This window comes from Aspergillus heteromorphus (assembly GCF_003184545.1).
Source record: "Aspergillus heteromorphus CBS 117.55 chromosome Unknown BO70scaffold_2, whole genome shotgun sequence".
NCBI classification, from domain to species: Eukaryota; Fungi; Ascomycota; class Eurotiomycetes; order Eurotiales; family Aspergillaceae; genus Aspergillus; species Aspergillus heteromorphus.
The window spans coordinates 1,265,277-1,280,485 of NW_020290407.1; the positions used below are offsets into that span (position 1 = coordinate 1,265,277).

General features: G+C 53.9%; 7 protein-coding genes across 7 annotated transcripts; 2 read left to right on the forward strand and 5 right to left on the reverse strand.

Moving 5' to 3' along the window:
• Positions 1-682: 682 nt before the first annotated feature.
• Positions 683-1,157, reverse strand: BO70DRAFT_83982 (uncharacterized protein). Its single transcript, XM_025548770.1, has one exon. It carries the CDS (start codon positions 1,054-1,056, stop codon positions 766-768), a length of 291 nt encoding a protein of 96 aa, XP_025403504.1. The 5' UTR covers positions 1,057-1,157; the 3' UTR covers positions 683-765.
• Positions 1,158-3,093, reverse strand: BO70DRAFT_83991 (putative C2H2 finger domain protein). The gene is made up of 3 exons (XM_025548771.1): positions 2,903-3,093; positions 2,260-2,801; positions 1,158-2,093 (listed from the first exon to the last, which is right to left on the reverse strand). Exons 1-3 carry the CDS (start codon positions 2,915-2,917, stop codon positions 1,259-1,261), a joined length of 1,392 nt encoding a protein of 463 aa, XP_025403505.1. The 5' UTR covers positions 2,918-3,093; the 3' UTR covers positions 1,158-1,258.
• Positions 3,094-6,590: 3,497 nt separating this feature from the next.
• Positions 6,591-7,739, forward strand: BO70DRAFT_368235 (putative nicotinamide N-methyltransferase; the record flags this gene model as incomplete). The annotated part of the gene is made up of 2 exons (XM_025544612.1): positions 6,591-7,104; positions 7,189-7,739. 2 exons carry the CDS (start codon positions 6,591-6,593, stop codon positions 7,737-7,739), a joined length of 1,065 nt encoding a protein of 354 aa, XP_025403506.1.
• A 269-nt stretch (positions 7,740-8,008) lies between these two features.
• On the reverse strand, positions 8,009-9,589 carry BO70DRAFT_425974 (putative S-adenosylmethionine-dependent methyltransferase; the record flags this gene model as incomplete). The annotated part of the gene is made up of 3 exons (XM_025547737.1): positions 9,495-9,589; positions 8,277-9,281; positions 8,009-8,021 (listed from the first exon to the last, which is right to left on the reverse strand). The coding sequence occupies exons 1-3, from the start codon at positions 9,551-9,553 to the stop codon at positions 8,009-8,011; spliced, it is 1,077 nt and encodes a 358-aa protein (XP_025403507.1). The 5' UTR covers positions 9,554-9,589.
• Positions 9,590-9,924: 335 nt separating this feature from the next.
• On the reverse strand, positions 9,925-10,290 carry BO70DRAFT_84039 (uncharacterized protein). The gene has a single exon (XM_025548772.1). It carries the CDS (start codon positions 10,187-10,189, stop codon positions 9,992-9,994), a length of 198 nt encoding a protein of 65 aa, XP_025403508.1. The 5' UTR covers positions 10,190-10,290; the 3' UTR covers positions 9,925-9,991.
• A 101-nt stretch (positions 10,291-10,391) lies between these two features.
• On the reverse strand, positions 10,392-12,540 carry dspD (putative protein-tyrosine phosphatase; the record flags this gene model as incomplete). The annotated part of the gene is made up of 2 exons (XM_025544613.1): positions 10,392-11,974; positions 12,189-12,540. The coding sequence occupies 2 exons, from the start codon at positions 12,538-12,540 to the stop codon at positions 10,392-10,394; spliced, it is 1,935 nt and encodes a 644-aa protein (XP_025403509.1).
• A 662-nt stretch (positions 12,541-13,202) lies between these two features.
• Positions 13,203-13,918, forward strand: BO70DRAFT_84090 (uncharacterized protein). Its single transcript, XM_025548773.1, has one exon. The coding sequence runs from the start codon at positions 13,458-13,460 to the stop codon at positions 13,821-13,823; it is 366 nt and encodes a 121-aa protein (XP_025403510.1). The 5' UTR covers positions 13,203-13,457; the 3' UTR covers positions 13,824-13,918.
• The last annotated feature ends 1,291 nt before the right edge of the window (positions 13,919-15,209 follow it).

Sequence of the window (15,209 nt, forward strand, 5' to 3'; positions counted from 1 at the left end):
AAAACCATATATGTACATGGAAGGAACACATGGAAGGAAGGAACGGGTGGCTCAAAGGAGGTGTAATACCATACTATCTCGGCAACTACCTAACCTACCTATGATTCGTTTGTTTATTTGCTTCACTCCGTGTTGAAATGCGGTGGGGGTATTAGGTGGGTGGGTGGGTGGGTAAGGTAGGTAAGGTAGGCAAGTGAGTGTTTACTACACTACACCACACCACGTCCCTTACTATCTGATGTATATCACACAACTTACAAGTTGAATAACAAGACATATTTTCTTTTCTCTATGCCCTTTCCTTCCCTTCTCTACTCTATCTACTCTATTCAATTCAATCCAACTTGGTAATACGTAGTTGATGGACACTATATCCGGAATCAATAAGAGAACGAACGGGCCATTGGAGCAAGCGGAAAAAGGAGATGAGCAAAGTAAGCTCGTTTAGTGAGTTTACCTTGGTAGGTACATAGGTAAGATAGGTAAGGTAGGTAAGGTATGTACTTGAACAACAGAATTGTTGAAACTGGTATTAGTACTACGCGAAACAGATACGCCTGGGTAACTGTAACTACCCTAGGTAAGCACCATCTAGCCATGTCAAGTTTATACTTAAAATATATGTAGTGAGTTGATTGAGTCAGTCGAATAAAGGTAGGACATGACTATTCCGTATGATATGATTTGGTATGGTATGCCATCACTCAACAGGAAGAGCGATTCAGAAAGTAAGTAAAGATTGAAAAGGAGGGAATAATGCAAGATTCATGAGTCGAGTCGAGTCAAGTCGAGTCGATAGGACAGGGAGCCAGTCAGTAGACTGTAAACAGACACCCCACCCCACCCGGAGACAAAAAAAAGACATAGGACATAGGACATGGGACATGGAGGGATGAGTATGCAACGAGTCAATAGTAATAAGCATAATAGATACAGTCCAAACAAATGAAAAATGTAAAATAAAGTGGTATAAACGGACATTTGTGGTCGGCGGCGAAAACCCAAGTGTGTGGCGGCCGGCCGAGGTATACAAATCCTGGTGGGAAACTGGCACATACATGCAAAAGGGGGTGTTCCAACTCCAATCAACACGGCTAGTCAAAAAGAATATCAACATTTACAGAAGTCGCGCAGGCTCGTACAAGTCATCAAGTGATGGCTGCAATACAGCGTCTGGTCAGCGAGAAAAGCATGGACCAGAAAGAAGAGAGGCAGAGAGGGAGGATGTGGGGAAGGGATTGGGGACGAGGAGATTCGTCTATTCTTCCATCCGGCCGAAGACACCGTCGTCGTCATCGTCTGCCTGTGTGGGGCGACTTCCAAAGTCGACATCCGCATTGCGATGCTGCCGCTTGGCGCGATCAGCGTTGCCTGTCCTTACTTCTCGCTCGTCGGACACCTTGTAGGAGAAGGAGGGGTTGTAGGGGAGGGAGAGGAAGAGGTTGGGATTCGGGCTCGACAGAGCTGCATCCGTGGCCCCGGCACGTGACGGGTCCAGGCTGTGGCTCTGGCTGTTGGTAGCGCTTCCTTGATCGAGGAAGCGGGTCGGGAGGGGAGGCACCGGTGGCACGCTGGGAGACATCGGCACCGGCCCCATGCGTGGCGTGCCAAAGTTGCAGAGACCGATGGCGGCCGCTAGGTCTGCTTCGTCGTCTTCGTGCAGCTTCGCTTCGGCGGTGGATGGGCGCGTGTCGATGCTGGAGTGACGGAAATGCGAAAAGGCCGGTGACGCCCACGGGGCGCTGCCGTTGAAAGAGCTCGAAGGACCGGACTGGTAGGAATGAGAGAAGTGGCTCGACAGGTTGCCCACACTGTATCGCTTGTCCATCGTGGCCGGTTCGAGAGACATGTCCTCATCCTCGTCGTCATCCTCATCCATCGGGGGCGGGGTCGTCTCCGCCGAGCTGAGGCCGTCCCGGAGCTCCGACGAGGCGTCCGGTGACGCCGATGAGAGGTCCGACTCGGCCTCGTTCTCGTCCGACGGATCCTCAGTCATGGTGACCAGAACGGAGGCCGCCTCCAGCAATTGCACCTGCTGGTGCTTGGAGATCAAAAGTTTCGAGGTAATTGCCCATGCCGGGTTATGTTCCCACCTAAGTTCCATAAAACGTCAATCCACTGCATCCCAGAACTACAAGAGAGAGGGGAGATGGACACAAGGAGCTGTATGACCACGAGGGCGACCTTGCACAGAGCCAACATGGCGCATTGCTCCGGACCGAGCCAGACGGCAGGATGGCATGGGGGGAGGATACACACATATGCTTGGACAAGCAACTGCCATGCTTATACCCTTTCCCGCAACGATCGCAGCGAAGGTCGGCCATGGTACGCTTCCCTTCGCCTTTGACCAGGTGCGATCCTTCGCTGGCCCGTCGGTTCCGATTCTTGGTGCTGACCTGCTTGGAGGCCGGATTATTCGAATCCGCGTTTATGGGAACCGTTGACGAAGCCTCATTTTCCTGGCTGGGGGATGGCTTGCGAGCGACCGGCGGTTCCTGGCTGGGACTGTTCATGCTCCGCGAGAGATAAGAGCCGAAACCGGAGGGGATTCCGACCGAGCTGGACTCCAAGCCTTTCCGACTCCCGCGACGGTGGGCGCCCATCGACATTCCTACTGAGTCCCCGGGGGATTCTTTCAACGACGCCGCGACTGCAGCAGCAGCAGCATTCGCAGCAGCGGCGGTGGTGACGCTCTTCCGACGAGTAACCCGGAAATTGGAGTTGACCGCACCGAGGGAGATAGAGTGGGAGTGGTGGCGGGAATTGGATTGGGGGAGAGGGCGAGACAGGGACAATTCCTGGAAGATTAAATACGAGCGTCAGCCTGGAAGCACTGGGCATCGGGGGAGGTGGAGCGAGCAGGGGGAGGGGGGGGGGGGGATAATAATAGAAAAGCTACCTTGAATGAAGCCATTTTAAGTGTACGTGGACCCTCGGGCAAACGATTCCGCGAATGCCCTTAGGGAGGTGTTGCAATTAGGAGAGCCGATGCACTGGGGGATGGTGCTGGGCGGACGGCAGTGGTGGTGAAGGAGCTGGAGAAAGAAATGGGGGAGAGGGGAGAAAAAGAAAGAGAAAGTTGAGGGAGAGTGGAAAGCTAGCAGGTTGGCCGGTGGTGGGCGAATCCCAGGGATACGAGCGGGAGACAAGGTACCGTGAGGCTAAGGGAAAAAGGTTCAGGGCCAAAGCAATCAATTGGGGGTGGAGGGGAAGGGGGAAGTGAGTCAGTCAATGGTGGTTGAATAAGATAAAGGGGAGGGAGCAAGATGAAAGGGGAGAGGAAGAAGAAGGCAGGAAGGGACCGAGAGGGGGAGGGGAGCAGGAGAGAGGAGGGAGAAAGAGAGAGAGAAAGATGCAAGACACAGCAAAAGAGGAGAAAGAAAGTCAGTCCGTCGTTGAGGGCGCGAGAGGAAGAACTAAGGATGGATGCTGCAGGTGGATGGAGAACAACTTGAGACGAGCATTGGATGGCGCACGAGGGTACAGAGTAGGTACACTTTACAGAATACAGTACTTTAAAAAAAAAAAGATAATAGTACTAAGTATATTGTTGAAGTTGTAAGTGTAATCCCGATTACCGATCCGTATTATTCTTCTTACAAGATTCCCGGGCTGCTAAATTTACTCCTCCTCTGATTATTAGGAGCAGCCAGATACAACAAATTAATTAATCCCCAAGACCCAGATAGGAACGGATGGTATCTTTGGGCGGTATGGATTAATCATATAATACTAACGGTAACAATAAATAATTATAACCTGAGGGAGAGTATCTTTTGCGGGGGTCGCCTTGTCTTTTTTGGGCATTTTTGGGTTCGCTAGTCAGACCAGGAGTCCAGGAGTTGGCTTCAGCAATGCGGGGGTCGGCGATCAGACCGTGACCACAAGTGTAATTAATTATTTATTTCTCCTCTCTTCTGACTTTCTGCTGGTCAAATGACGGTGCCTTATTATCTATTATTAATCTCAGATGATCGCTTATTTAATTATTATCATTACATACAGCCTCTCCCTCAATCCTGTTCCTGACTAAAAACACCCTCCCTCAAACAAAACGAACACAAACGAACCTGGAACTGGGAGGGACAAACCAAGGCCATCATGATGTGATTGCTCCACTTACATTGGGGGGGGGGGTTTCCGAGAAAGTGGACTACTCCGGGCCTGGATGATATCAACCCGTGCCCGGGTATTAGATAGGTATTAGGTCCAGCAAGGTCAAAGAAATGTATTGCAACTTGCAGAGTCAAAAGAAACAAAAAAAAAAGTAAAGTGGGAAAAAAATAAAAATAAGACGAAGCATCAGAGTGGATGGAGCTGGAAGGCGAACGTATGGAATGTGTCGGTTTCTTGCTTTTCCAGTCTTTTCTAGGCAATGGGTCGCCCGTCACCTGCTGGATTGTCCTGGACTGATCAGCCGTTCAGCAACCCACCTGCTTGCTTGCCTGTCCTGGGAGTGGAGTGGGACTGGGACTGGAAGCATTGGATGTCCTGTCTTCTTCTTTTTTTTTTACTTCCAGTTTCTTTTTTTTTGGTTTTCCATAATTACTTGACAACTGAAATAAGAAAGAAAACAAAAAATTATGATCAAGGTACAGGAACGGAACAAAATTAGCCATGAACCGACTCTGGCTGACCGGTCAGTAAGCAGTCAGTAAGTACGAGGAGTGTCTTGCATGGACGCAGCAAAGCATCGGGCCAATCCCTCTCATTGTAAGGTATCAGTATCTAGTACTGGTGGTACAATAATGCCCGCCGGCCAAAAATCACTCACGCTGATCGGGGCTGCCCGCCCGTGGGCGTGACCGTACCGTATTACGCAACACATCGACCGGTCTAGGGCCTGGCGGTGGGGGGCATGATGTCATCGGTGATGACGATACCGTACGGGGAGTGGGCAGAGGGGGGGCCGGGGAACTGCCGCCCGGGTGGGAGTCCCGTACGGTAAGGGCGTACGGGGCGTACGGGGCGTACGGCTGACACTGGCCTTATCAAGGATTATCTCCCCTCCAGACCAGCCAAGTCGCCGGTCCCGGCCTAGTGCCGCCTAGAGGGTCGCCCAAAAAGGCCCAAAAAGGCCCGAATGGCCCAAACCGCCCAGTCCAGTTGATAGCGACGGCCCTCCCTGTTACAAATAGGAATGTGACCACCTGGCTTTGCTGTCTGCCCGGCCTCGACTCGACGGCCTCTTTATCAGTCCGCTCCTGCGCTTCCCTGTGCTGTGCCTGTGCCTGTGCCTGTTTCCTGTCGCTCTGTCGACGACCTCCCCTCTCCCCTCACCGAGAAGGGCCCCTCGTTCCATCCGCTGTCCGCTTCGACGCTTAGCCACTATTCGCAGAACTGGGCAGCCGTTGTCTGTCGGGCATGCTGTCCGGACCAGGGGCCGGGGAACGGCCTTCATCCGTGATGCCGAGGATCGCGAGATCCCTGACTGTTTGGCAGCGCATCGACCCCAGGGCTGTTTCATAACGACGTGTGGCCGTTGCCAGCCCGGTCAACGTGTGCGGGCACTATGCGACTGGCTCGAGGATGCATGGGCCGGTCCATCACCGCTGACTTGGCTCGCTCCCAACTCACCCGCGACCGGCTCCGACTTCGCATTAACCTTATTCCTCGAGGTGCATCGCAGGGTTCCCAAACTCCCTGGTCGCTCGATAGCTCGAAGACGGACACCAAGGGCAGCGATCTGTCAAGCTGTCGCTAGGGTGGCGGGTGCCTCGCTGGTGACAACGTGGTCGGGCTCTCCCCGCTTGGATGTATAGGGCAAGAAAGGGAAGAAAGAAAGAACGAAGGAAGGAACGAACGGCTAGCTGGGTGATATATGGATTGGCGGGCAATTTCGCCTGATGGGGATGATATTCAGCACCGGGCATTATCGTAGGAACCAGGAAGCAGTCTCATGCAGGTATCGGATGATAAACGGCGGTGGCTACTGCTGTAGTGAGCGTATGCCGAATCAATCGCCTACAACGGGGATCAACAAACCCGCGGTTTTCGATCCTCCTGCAGTAACGTTACCACGAGGGCTGGTCAGGTACATTGCCTAGGTTGGTACAGAAGGTACAAGGAACAGCTAGTAAAGTAAGGTAAGCATCCGGTCAGGATCGGCCTGTCGATCGGGACCTGAGGAGTCCCGGTGATTCGATCTCAACTTACCAGTGCGATGCAACGGTTGCTTTTCATAACTGTGGAGGATATTCTGTACAAAGTAGCCTGCTGGACAGTGGACAGACGGACAGCAGGACAGCAGAACAGCCATCTCGATTGAGTTCGAGGCCAAGCATCTCCCCGCCACTCAACCACAGATCCATCCGCTCTCTTCTTCATCATCTCATTTCCGACGATCCCTCCAGCTGGGACGAGAGAGCATCCAACGTTCGCCAATAATCAATAATTATGATAACAGCCAGTCCCCTGTGCCTCCGTCCCTCCGGAGTATACTTCCACCCGCCGCCTCTCTCCGATTGGCCGTGGGTGGGGTGGGGGGCATCCACCGCTGATGATAATGATTTTCACTCGGTTAGGTTCCTCGCCCGATCTATAAACACCCCTCACCACACTTCAACTCCCAACCATCAGGGGAAACGATGCTTCAATCCCGCCTTCGCCCCCTCCCCCGGCGACGGCCCGCCTTCACACCCTCTTCCTCGTCCTCGTGCTCGTCCTTGCCCCTGCGCCCCGATTTCGCCGATGCCGAAGAAGACGCCGACGACTCGGACGAGTCCACCGAAGACCTCTTCATGGCCTTCCTCCCCCACCTATTCCCGGACGACGTGGTCTCCTTCCACGGCAACCCGGGCCAACACCTCCTCTACTCGTCCCCGCGCTATGGCGACCTCGAGATCATGGTGCCCTCGTACCCGGGCCAGAGCGAGACCCGCACCCAAGAGATAGCGGCGGGGTTGCCCCGCGCCGACGGGCAGGTTAACCAGCTGGAGGAGGGGCGGAAGCTGTTTGCGCATTTCATCTGGAGTGCGGGCATGGTGATAGCCGAAGGGGTGGAGCGGGCAGATGCGCTGGACTCGAGCGGCCAGTTGACCGAGAACGACGATGTTGCGATGTGGAAGGTGCGGGGAGAGAAAGTGTTGGAATTGGGCGCTGGTTAGTAGTACCACCGCGTTGGCCCTTGGATATCCTCATTCATTGCTCTCCAAATCCTTATACTAACGACCCATGCTATCTCAGGCGCCGCACTACCATCCGTCATCTGCGCCCTCGCCGGCGCATCCAGCATCACAACAACCGACCACCCCTCATCTCCTGCCCTATCCGGCGCCATCCACTTCAACCTCTCCCACAACCTCCAGTCCCCAAAACACCCCACCTCCACCTCCACCTCCATCACCATCCACCCGCACTCATGGGGAGCCCTCGAGACCGACCCCTGGGCCATGCAGCACAAAGGCAGCTTCACGCGCATCGTCGCAGCAGACTGCTACTGGATGCGCGCGCAGCACGAGAACCTCGTGCGGACGATGCAGTGGTTCCTGGCGCCCGGGGGCCGAGTCTGGGTTGCGTCGTGCTTTCATACCGGACGGGCCATTGTGGCGGAGTTCTTTGAGATGGCGGTGCGGATGGGGTTGGAGATTGAGAGGATTTATGAGCGGGATTTGAATTCGAGTTGGGATGGTGAGGCCGGGGAGGTACGGAGGGAGTGGGTGGATGTTCGGGAGGGGGAGGGGCCCGAGAATAGGAGGAGGTGGTGTGTGGTTGCTCTGTTGAAGAGTAGGAGATGAGAGATGAGGGGGGAATCGATGGAGGGATGGATGGCTGTGCCATGATTTATGAACCCTTGTGACGGCATTATCCTGCGTGCTGCATCATACATGAACATAGAATATAAAATACAGAATAATACCGTCAAGGTAGAATGCAGAGCCCTCAAGGTTATATACAACCTGATCTAACCACCACTATTGCATCCTACTATATGCCACACACACATGTACATATAGAAAGAACATACTGAGTGCAGCAATTTCATTCAATTCAAACTTCTCTAGGCCTAATTGAGCCCGCTACTTGTGTCAGTGCTAGCTATCTATCCACGCGCTTCTTGAGATGTTGAACATACTAGAATCTGATAATGATGGTCTATGTATGTATGTATGCATTCTAATCCCCCTTTCTCTATTCTAATCTATTTTATACCCCCCTCTAAATCCCCGTCTACTTAGATTTCAACCCTCTGAAAACAAACCGTAACAACCCCCTGTCCCTCCCTCCCCCCAAACCGAAACCGGGGATACTCAACCCGTCCCCAAACCACCAACCGATCCCCAGATTGATCCCCATCCCCAGACTCAGAGTTCGTGAACCAACTAACCAGCTCCTCCTCGGTCCAATTACAGCTCGTAACCACCACAAACCCACCCCTGCGCACCAACCCCCTCACAATCCCGGGATAGCGCTCACAGACCCGTCGCTGGATCTTCTTCCCTGACGCGGATGCCGCCCCCGTCTCCCCACTCTTACCCTGATCTTCGACCACCTCATCCGACAACGAAACCGCATCGAACGTCCCCTTATCGAGGACAATATCGAACCCGCCTTTGGCGTGGGGGAACCAATCCGGTTTCTCGTTTGAGGTGGTGGTGGTGGTGGTGGTGTTATCAGAGTGCAGGATATCCCATTCTTCGAAGCGGATGTTGGTGTCTTCTGCTTTCTTTTCTTCGCCCTTACTCTCATCCTCACCCCGATCTTGACCCTCAGCATCAGAGTCAGATTCGGAGTCATCATCAGAATCAGACAAATAAGCCGAATGAATCCTCAACCTCTGCAACTCTCTCGCGAGCAACACACTCCTCGCCGAGTAATCCACCCCCACCATGTCACCTGTATACCCGCCGCGTTTGCGGAGGAGGGCCAGCATGCTCCCGTTTCCGGTGCCGAGGTCGAGGATACATGGCTGTGACTGTGTATCTTCCTTCTTCTCATTATTGTCGTTGTCGTTGGAGGGATTGGGATTGGGATTGGAATTGGGGTTGGAGGTAGGGTGTGTATTGCAAGGCGCAAGAGGAAAAGACTCGTCCGTCAGGAACCGCAGCACTTTGTCCGGGGCGTTGTGTTCCGAGAACCAGCTTGTGCCGGGGTCGGAGTCGTCGTCTACTTCATCGTTTTCCTCTTCTTCTTCTTCTTCTTCGTCGTCGGATTCATTGCCGGAGGAGGGGGAGGCGTCTTTGTGGGAGGGTTTCGTTGTCGTGGTGGTGGTGGTGGTAGATGATGAGTTATGTTTCGTAGAGATATGCGACAGCGTGCGCGCGTAGAAGGTTTCCCAGCTGGTATTTTAGTAGAACATGTCAGTTTGGTTATTTCGGTTTCACGGCAAGGATAGAGGTGGTTTGGTGTCGCATGTCATGGGCTGATGGTTCATTATTCATGAAGTGTGGAAATTTCAATCATAGTGAGGGGTAGCGGGGTAAGAAACAGTAACAGTACGTAGATAGACAGATGGATGCGCCTTCATTCCCCTATCCTGATGAGATACTCACTAGTCCTTCGTGCCGAGTTCGCTCGGCGACAGATGTGTAGGATGGCTGTGTTCGGCCATGGTTTGTGAGAGTCTTAAGAAGTTGTTCCCTTGGTCCGGAAGGAGGTTTGTCAAGGAGTGGAAAGTTTCGCTCCCCGGATCCGCATGACGTGAAAGCCGCTCGGGAGTCTCGGCCCGGTCTATTTGATTGTAGTGTCTACTACTACTACTACTACTACTACTACTACTACTACTACTACTACCACCACCACTAGTAGTCCGTCTACGGTCTACGGTCTACAGGGCGCTGTTATCATGTAATAGTAAACTCAATTCAATCAGATAGCCCCGGGTATTTCGCAGCTGAAATGCCAGATGAGAGATGACATCAAGGAAAGAGCGGATGTACAACGGGGAAGCACACGAAACAAACCCCCGTGCACCATGGAACATGAAGCAGCAGTAAGTAAAGGGAAAAAATAATATTACAAGTTATCAGGCTCGCGTCATCGCCGCCTTTTATCGTCTTTTTAACACCCTGACGCCGGTGGACCGGAAAGCATGCAATGTCGACTCACAGCCTCGGATGCAACATGACCGCGGTCGACCAGGAAAACAAGAACAGATTGCTCGTTGGCAGGAAATGAATGAGTGAATGAACGAATGAATGAATGGATGGATGGAATGGAATAACGACCGTAAGCCCGCTTTGGTCATTAACTCATCAGAAGAACAGAATCGAACGAAGGAATGTCAGAGGGTAAGGAGAGTAAAGAAGGTAGTTGGGATACAGATACATCCCAGGGTAAAGAGAGTCAACCGCGATGGGTGGGTGAATGTGGGGGTCATGCAATCATTTCTCGGGCATGGCTCCCGGAAGCCAGGCCCTAAGACAATCCGTCTTGGACATTATGGCGAATTACAGAAATTCATCAATATTTCTCATAATCAGGCGCTCATTCCCCGGAGGTGGCGACCGAGGGTCCGCGACTCGCGTCCGGAAGCGCAGCCCATCAGGGCCATCGTCCTCGAGGCAATCCGAGATTGATCGAGAAAGAGGCGCAGCCATGAAGTCATTCGTCCTCGGGGAGAAAAGGGAGTTCGCTCCGTCCGAGCCGTCCTGCATAAAAACATCCGTCTTGGCCAAGGAGAACGGCCCACCGACCTGGGGATGCCATGCAAGGGCTCCGGATTCAGGTAGCACAAACCCGCCCGTCGACCCCGTGCTAAAGGAGCTCTGCCGCAAAGGTAGGGGTCGTGGGGACAGACTGCGCTTATGAGACAGAGGCTTGAAGCCCAAATTCTCCGTCGAGAGGGGCGTGCCCTGGTTGGTGGACGGCACCGAAACAGAGCTCAGAGACGCCTGTGATAGACCATTGGACAATTGCCCGGCTTCGGAGCAGCCACTTGTGTAACCGGGAGTACTGGCTTGGGAAGCGTCTGTCCGGCCGGAGTGTGGCGGCTGAGGCTCAGAGCTCCGGCGCGGTCCTCCGACGAACCACTCCTCCGGTGCCGCTTTCGATAGGTTGCCGCGAAGGAGGCGGGAGCGGAAATCGGTCAGCTGGTAAATCAGGCTCATGTTGGGACTGACCCAGCGACTACGTCCTTTGACAATCTCGTACATCGAGTTGAAATCGAGATTTCGGTTCTTGTAGAGACCATAGGCGATGACCAACGAGGCCGACCGACTAGCACCGAGCTGACAATGCACGAGCACTTTCTTTCCGTCGGCTATCCGAGAGTCGATAAGCTCGCACAGAGGGAACAAGTCGTCCAGGATTTCCGAGTTATGGTCCCAGCCAACGTGGACATATTCCGGTCCAGGCGAGTCGTTCTGGGGGGTGGCCGGTACTGACGCTTCGCTTGGCGGGTACTCGAACGCGGACTTGAAGGAGACTTCAGAGGCGGCCGTCCATGGCTCCCCGTTCGACAGTCGCTTGGCATGCGTTAACCCGTTGCGCAAGGTGCTCATCACCGTACCGGTGCCAGCGCCCGTGCTAGTGAACGGATTGGTCACTTCCTTTGCCACGTTCACGACAACATCAAATTGTGACGCTTCTTGAGCGGTCGGCTCCAGGTAGAGAAAAACTCCCGAGTCGTAGATCTGGATGGGTCCATTCGGATACCCACGCTCGCTGCGCCGGGTCGACTCCCTTGATTCAAGATGGTCATCTTCTTCCTCCAGTTCAGGCAGCACCCCAGCGACCGACCCTTCACCTTCATCCGCGACCGTTTGCAGCGGGGAAAAGTTGCTCTCGGAAGTGGCTGACGGTCGCCGAGCGCCATGATGTGTCATTGGTCGAGGCAACTGCATGCCACCCTTTGGGCCAAATGACGGAGAGAAAACGGATGTGAGGGAGGGCGAGGACTCGGTGTGTCGCAGGGCGTGCGGGGTAGGCGGGACCAGCTCGGAGGCAGTGTTGGAAAAAGACCGATCAAAGCCGGGGGTGCGTATCGTGAGGTTTGCGGGTTTTCGGCGCATGCCCTTCGGAGGCACATGGGCTGGAGAGGGCGGGCGGAGAGATGGTGGGAAGTGGTCTCAAAAGTCGACGCTGTCGCGATGGGTGGGCGTGACGATTGTGATGGTAGGGGCATCCTCAGCGAAAGGTTCTTGAGGTTGCGCGCCCGTCTGCCGGGTGAGTCGGGGCGTGCGAGGGTTGGGGGGTCGGATGGCGGTTTAGTGACATTTGTTTGGGCCGCAGGGGGCGGCGGGCACTCCGCCTTGAGGGTGTATGGCATGAAGGGAGGATATGATAACGGCATCGACGACGGGATTCTGGCGAGGAGCTCGGGGACGTATCCACGGCGGAGGGAGGATCGAATGTGGAGATGGTGGTGGTAGGCGATGAGTCGGTGGAGCCTGATGTCATAGATGAAATGCTCTCCCGATGCTTGAAGGGCAGTGGGCGTCGCGACGTATTGATGGTGACATGCGTAGGAACCCTCAGCGGCTTGACTATCGTAGCGCGCTCCTCCTTGTCGGCAAATTCAGGTAACCGTTCGCCAAACACAGACATAAAGGAAGGGAACGCGTCCGGGAGTGGCGGCGAGCTGGTTTGTACAGGCATCATGAGCCCTGATGATGATGATGAGGAGGAGGAGGAAGTACACCTGCGTTTGAAAGGGGACACCCTTTCAGAATCGCAGCTGGTGTAGATGGCCGGCGCAAAAATTGTAGTACAACTATTGCATCCAGCCCGGGGGAAACAAGATAATGTCGCACTTGCTACCAGCGCAAATGACCTTTTGGACAGAGGACAATCAGCTTCCATGTTTCAGCTTATGTTGACTTTCGACGGCAGAAGCAAGCACGGCTGCAAGGAGGGTGAAACCAGAATGATGATCGGCCAGCTTGAGAAATGAAACCAACAGAGCTATTGAAGTCTGTGAGAGAGCCAAGAGAGGGACAGGTAGATGGTAAAGTGAGGCGAAAGCAATTCAGAGGAATCCCAACAAGGTCCAAGACCGGGAACATACCAAGGAATGCCGCAAGAGAAACTATTTCCTCTTAGAAATCTGTCAGTGATGCGGAGGCGAAGGATTGTTATTGAGAAACTTCAGCAGGGCGCAGGGATAGCGACATGGGGGGTAGAATATAATTGAAAATCAGAATGAAATGAAGGAGAGTGACAAGTTGAAAGATGCAAACTGAGCACACTTGGAGGGGGGGTGTGGGTGGTCCAAATGTTGGAGGGAGGGCACAATGTGAATGGGAGGAATAGCCGCCCGGGTTGATCGTGTGGGCAGTCGTTCCTCCGGGGAATGACGAAAGAAACTGTGTGGGATTCTTGGTCACAGCAAGCAGAGGGGAGGGAGCAATGAACGACTGCCCACCATCCCCAAAGGAAAAATAAAAACAGGCAAGTCGAAAAGAAAAGGGTCCCTGCAGTGAGGGGAAGAGGGAGAGAAAAAAGAAAGAAAGAAAGAGGAAGAGGAGAGGAAGCGGAAGAGGGGAGAACCAGAAGATGAGGAGGGGAAAGGAAGGATGGAACGGAGAGGGTCGGGGCCAGAAGGGGAGAAGGAGAGTGAAAGTGAGAGTAGACCGAGAGAGAGAGAGAGAGAGACCACTGAATCCCCCCCCAAAGCCGGTCCCAGACAAACTGTCAGACAGCAACTAGACAGGCACTGTGACCGTGGGAGCAGCGCCGCGGGAGCAGCAGGAGGAACGCCAGCAGCAGCAGCAGCAACAACAACAGCAACAGCAACAACAGCAAGCAACAGCAACAGCAGCAGCCGTAGCAATAACTGGAGCGCTAAGAATAACCACCCTGCAACCGCAGTAGTTCGTTTGGGAAGACGGGAAGGGGGAAGCCCGGAGGCCCTGATTGGGACCGGCCGGCCGCGTCGCTGACAGCAAGCCAATCAGCGCGCTTGACGCCGGTGGGTGGGGCCAGACAGGCCCCCGTTCACACCAGATGCAGCCATCCAATCAGCGGCCCCAGCAGCAGAACATCCATCGCCTGCAGCTCTAAATTTAGCCGCCCGGGTTGGTGTGGGAGGCTGGAATGTGCATCATGGGCGCCAAAAGCACGCAAATCAGATGCCAGTCTTATCCCAACACTGGCATGTCAGAGGTCCTTCAAGTTCCCAGGATTCTCCTCCATGCTCTCTCCATGCCCTCCTTCCCCCTCCCCCAACACCGTGGTGGCCACCAACCACTCAGGTTGGCCCCTTCGCCCGGGGAGGAAGGGAACGGAAGGAATTGGATGGGGATCCAGGACGTGATGGGCAGGTGGAGGTGGGTAAGGTGCTCATCACACTCCCAGTGCAGCAGCGACCAGGAGGAGGAATCCCTCACGAAATCAAGCCACCCAGATACCATTGTCAGCCAACCTGTATCCGGATTTCCCTCGATTCCATCAGGTATCCCGTTGCAATGGTGATGGCGGCTCTCTCTCTCGCTCTCGTTCTCAGGCTCCATCGCCTCTGCTCTGTCCCGACCCTGCTTTTCCCTTTCGGGTTCGGTCTCCTTCCTTTTTGGGGTCCGGTGCAATGGGAAAGGGAAAAGTAAAAAAATGAAAAATGAAAAAAAAAAAAAATGAAGACCGAAAAAAAAAGACGTAGTCCCCACATCTGGGTGCCACTGGGAAGGCTGCAAATAATGATGGTTGGTCTAGGAGGAAACCAACAAGAGGCAGTGAGGGATGATGGGAACTAATCTCGAGAGACCCAGAGATGACATAAAAACAAGGCGCAAAAGAAAGCCGCAGAACTCGAACGATAGACCAAAGAATAGTAATCACGAATCACAATTGTAGATACATACATACCTGTAAAGCTCTTCCTCTGCACTTGAGAAAAAAAAACCCCCTTTCTTGACTCAAGGGGATCGGGACTGCCGGCGCCAATTTGTTGTCGGAGGGAATCCAGTTCACTGCAGCAGATCCAGACGGGTTGTTCATGCGCGGTGCCGGGAGGGCGACAACTGCAAAGCACACGGCGGGCTTCCACGAGAGGAGGGAGGACAAGAGGTCCCAAGGAGTCAAGGAGTGAAGAAGGAAAGAAAGGTTCAGAAGACTTCCAGAAGTCACACAGAAAAGAAGGTCTGCTCAACCCACGAGGAGGTTAATATTAATCAGACCAACCCGCCAGGATACGTATCCAAGCAACTTTTCTGCACCCCAAAACAATACCGGATTGGGGATGCCCGACCCGCAGTGGTGAGTGCACGGAGCCCGCAGACGGACGGTTTGCTGGATGCTTAATCTCAGAGGGTGGATGAAAGTCAAGCCGGCTT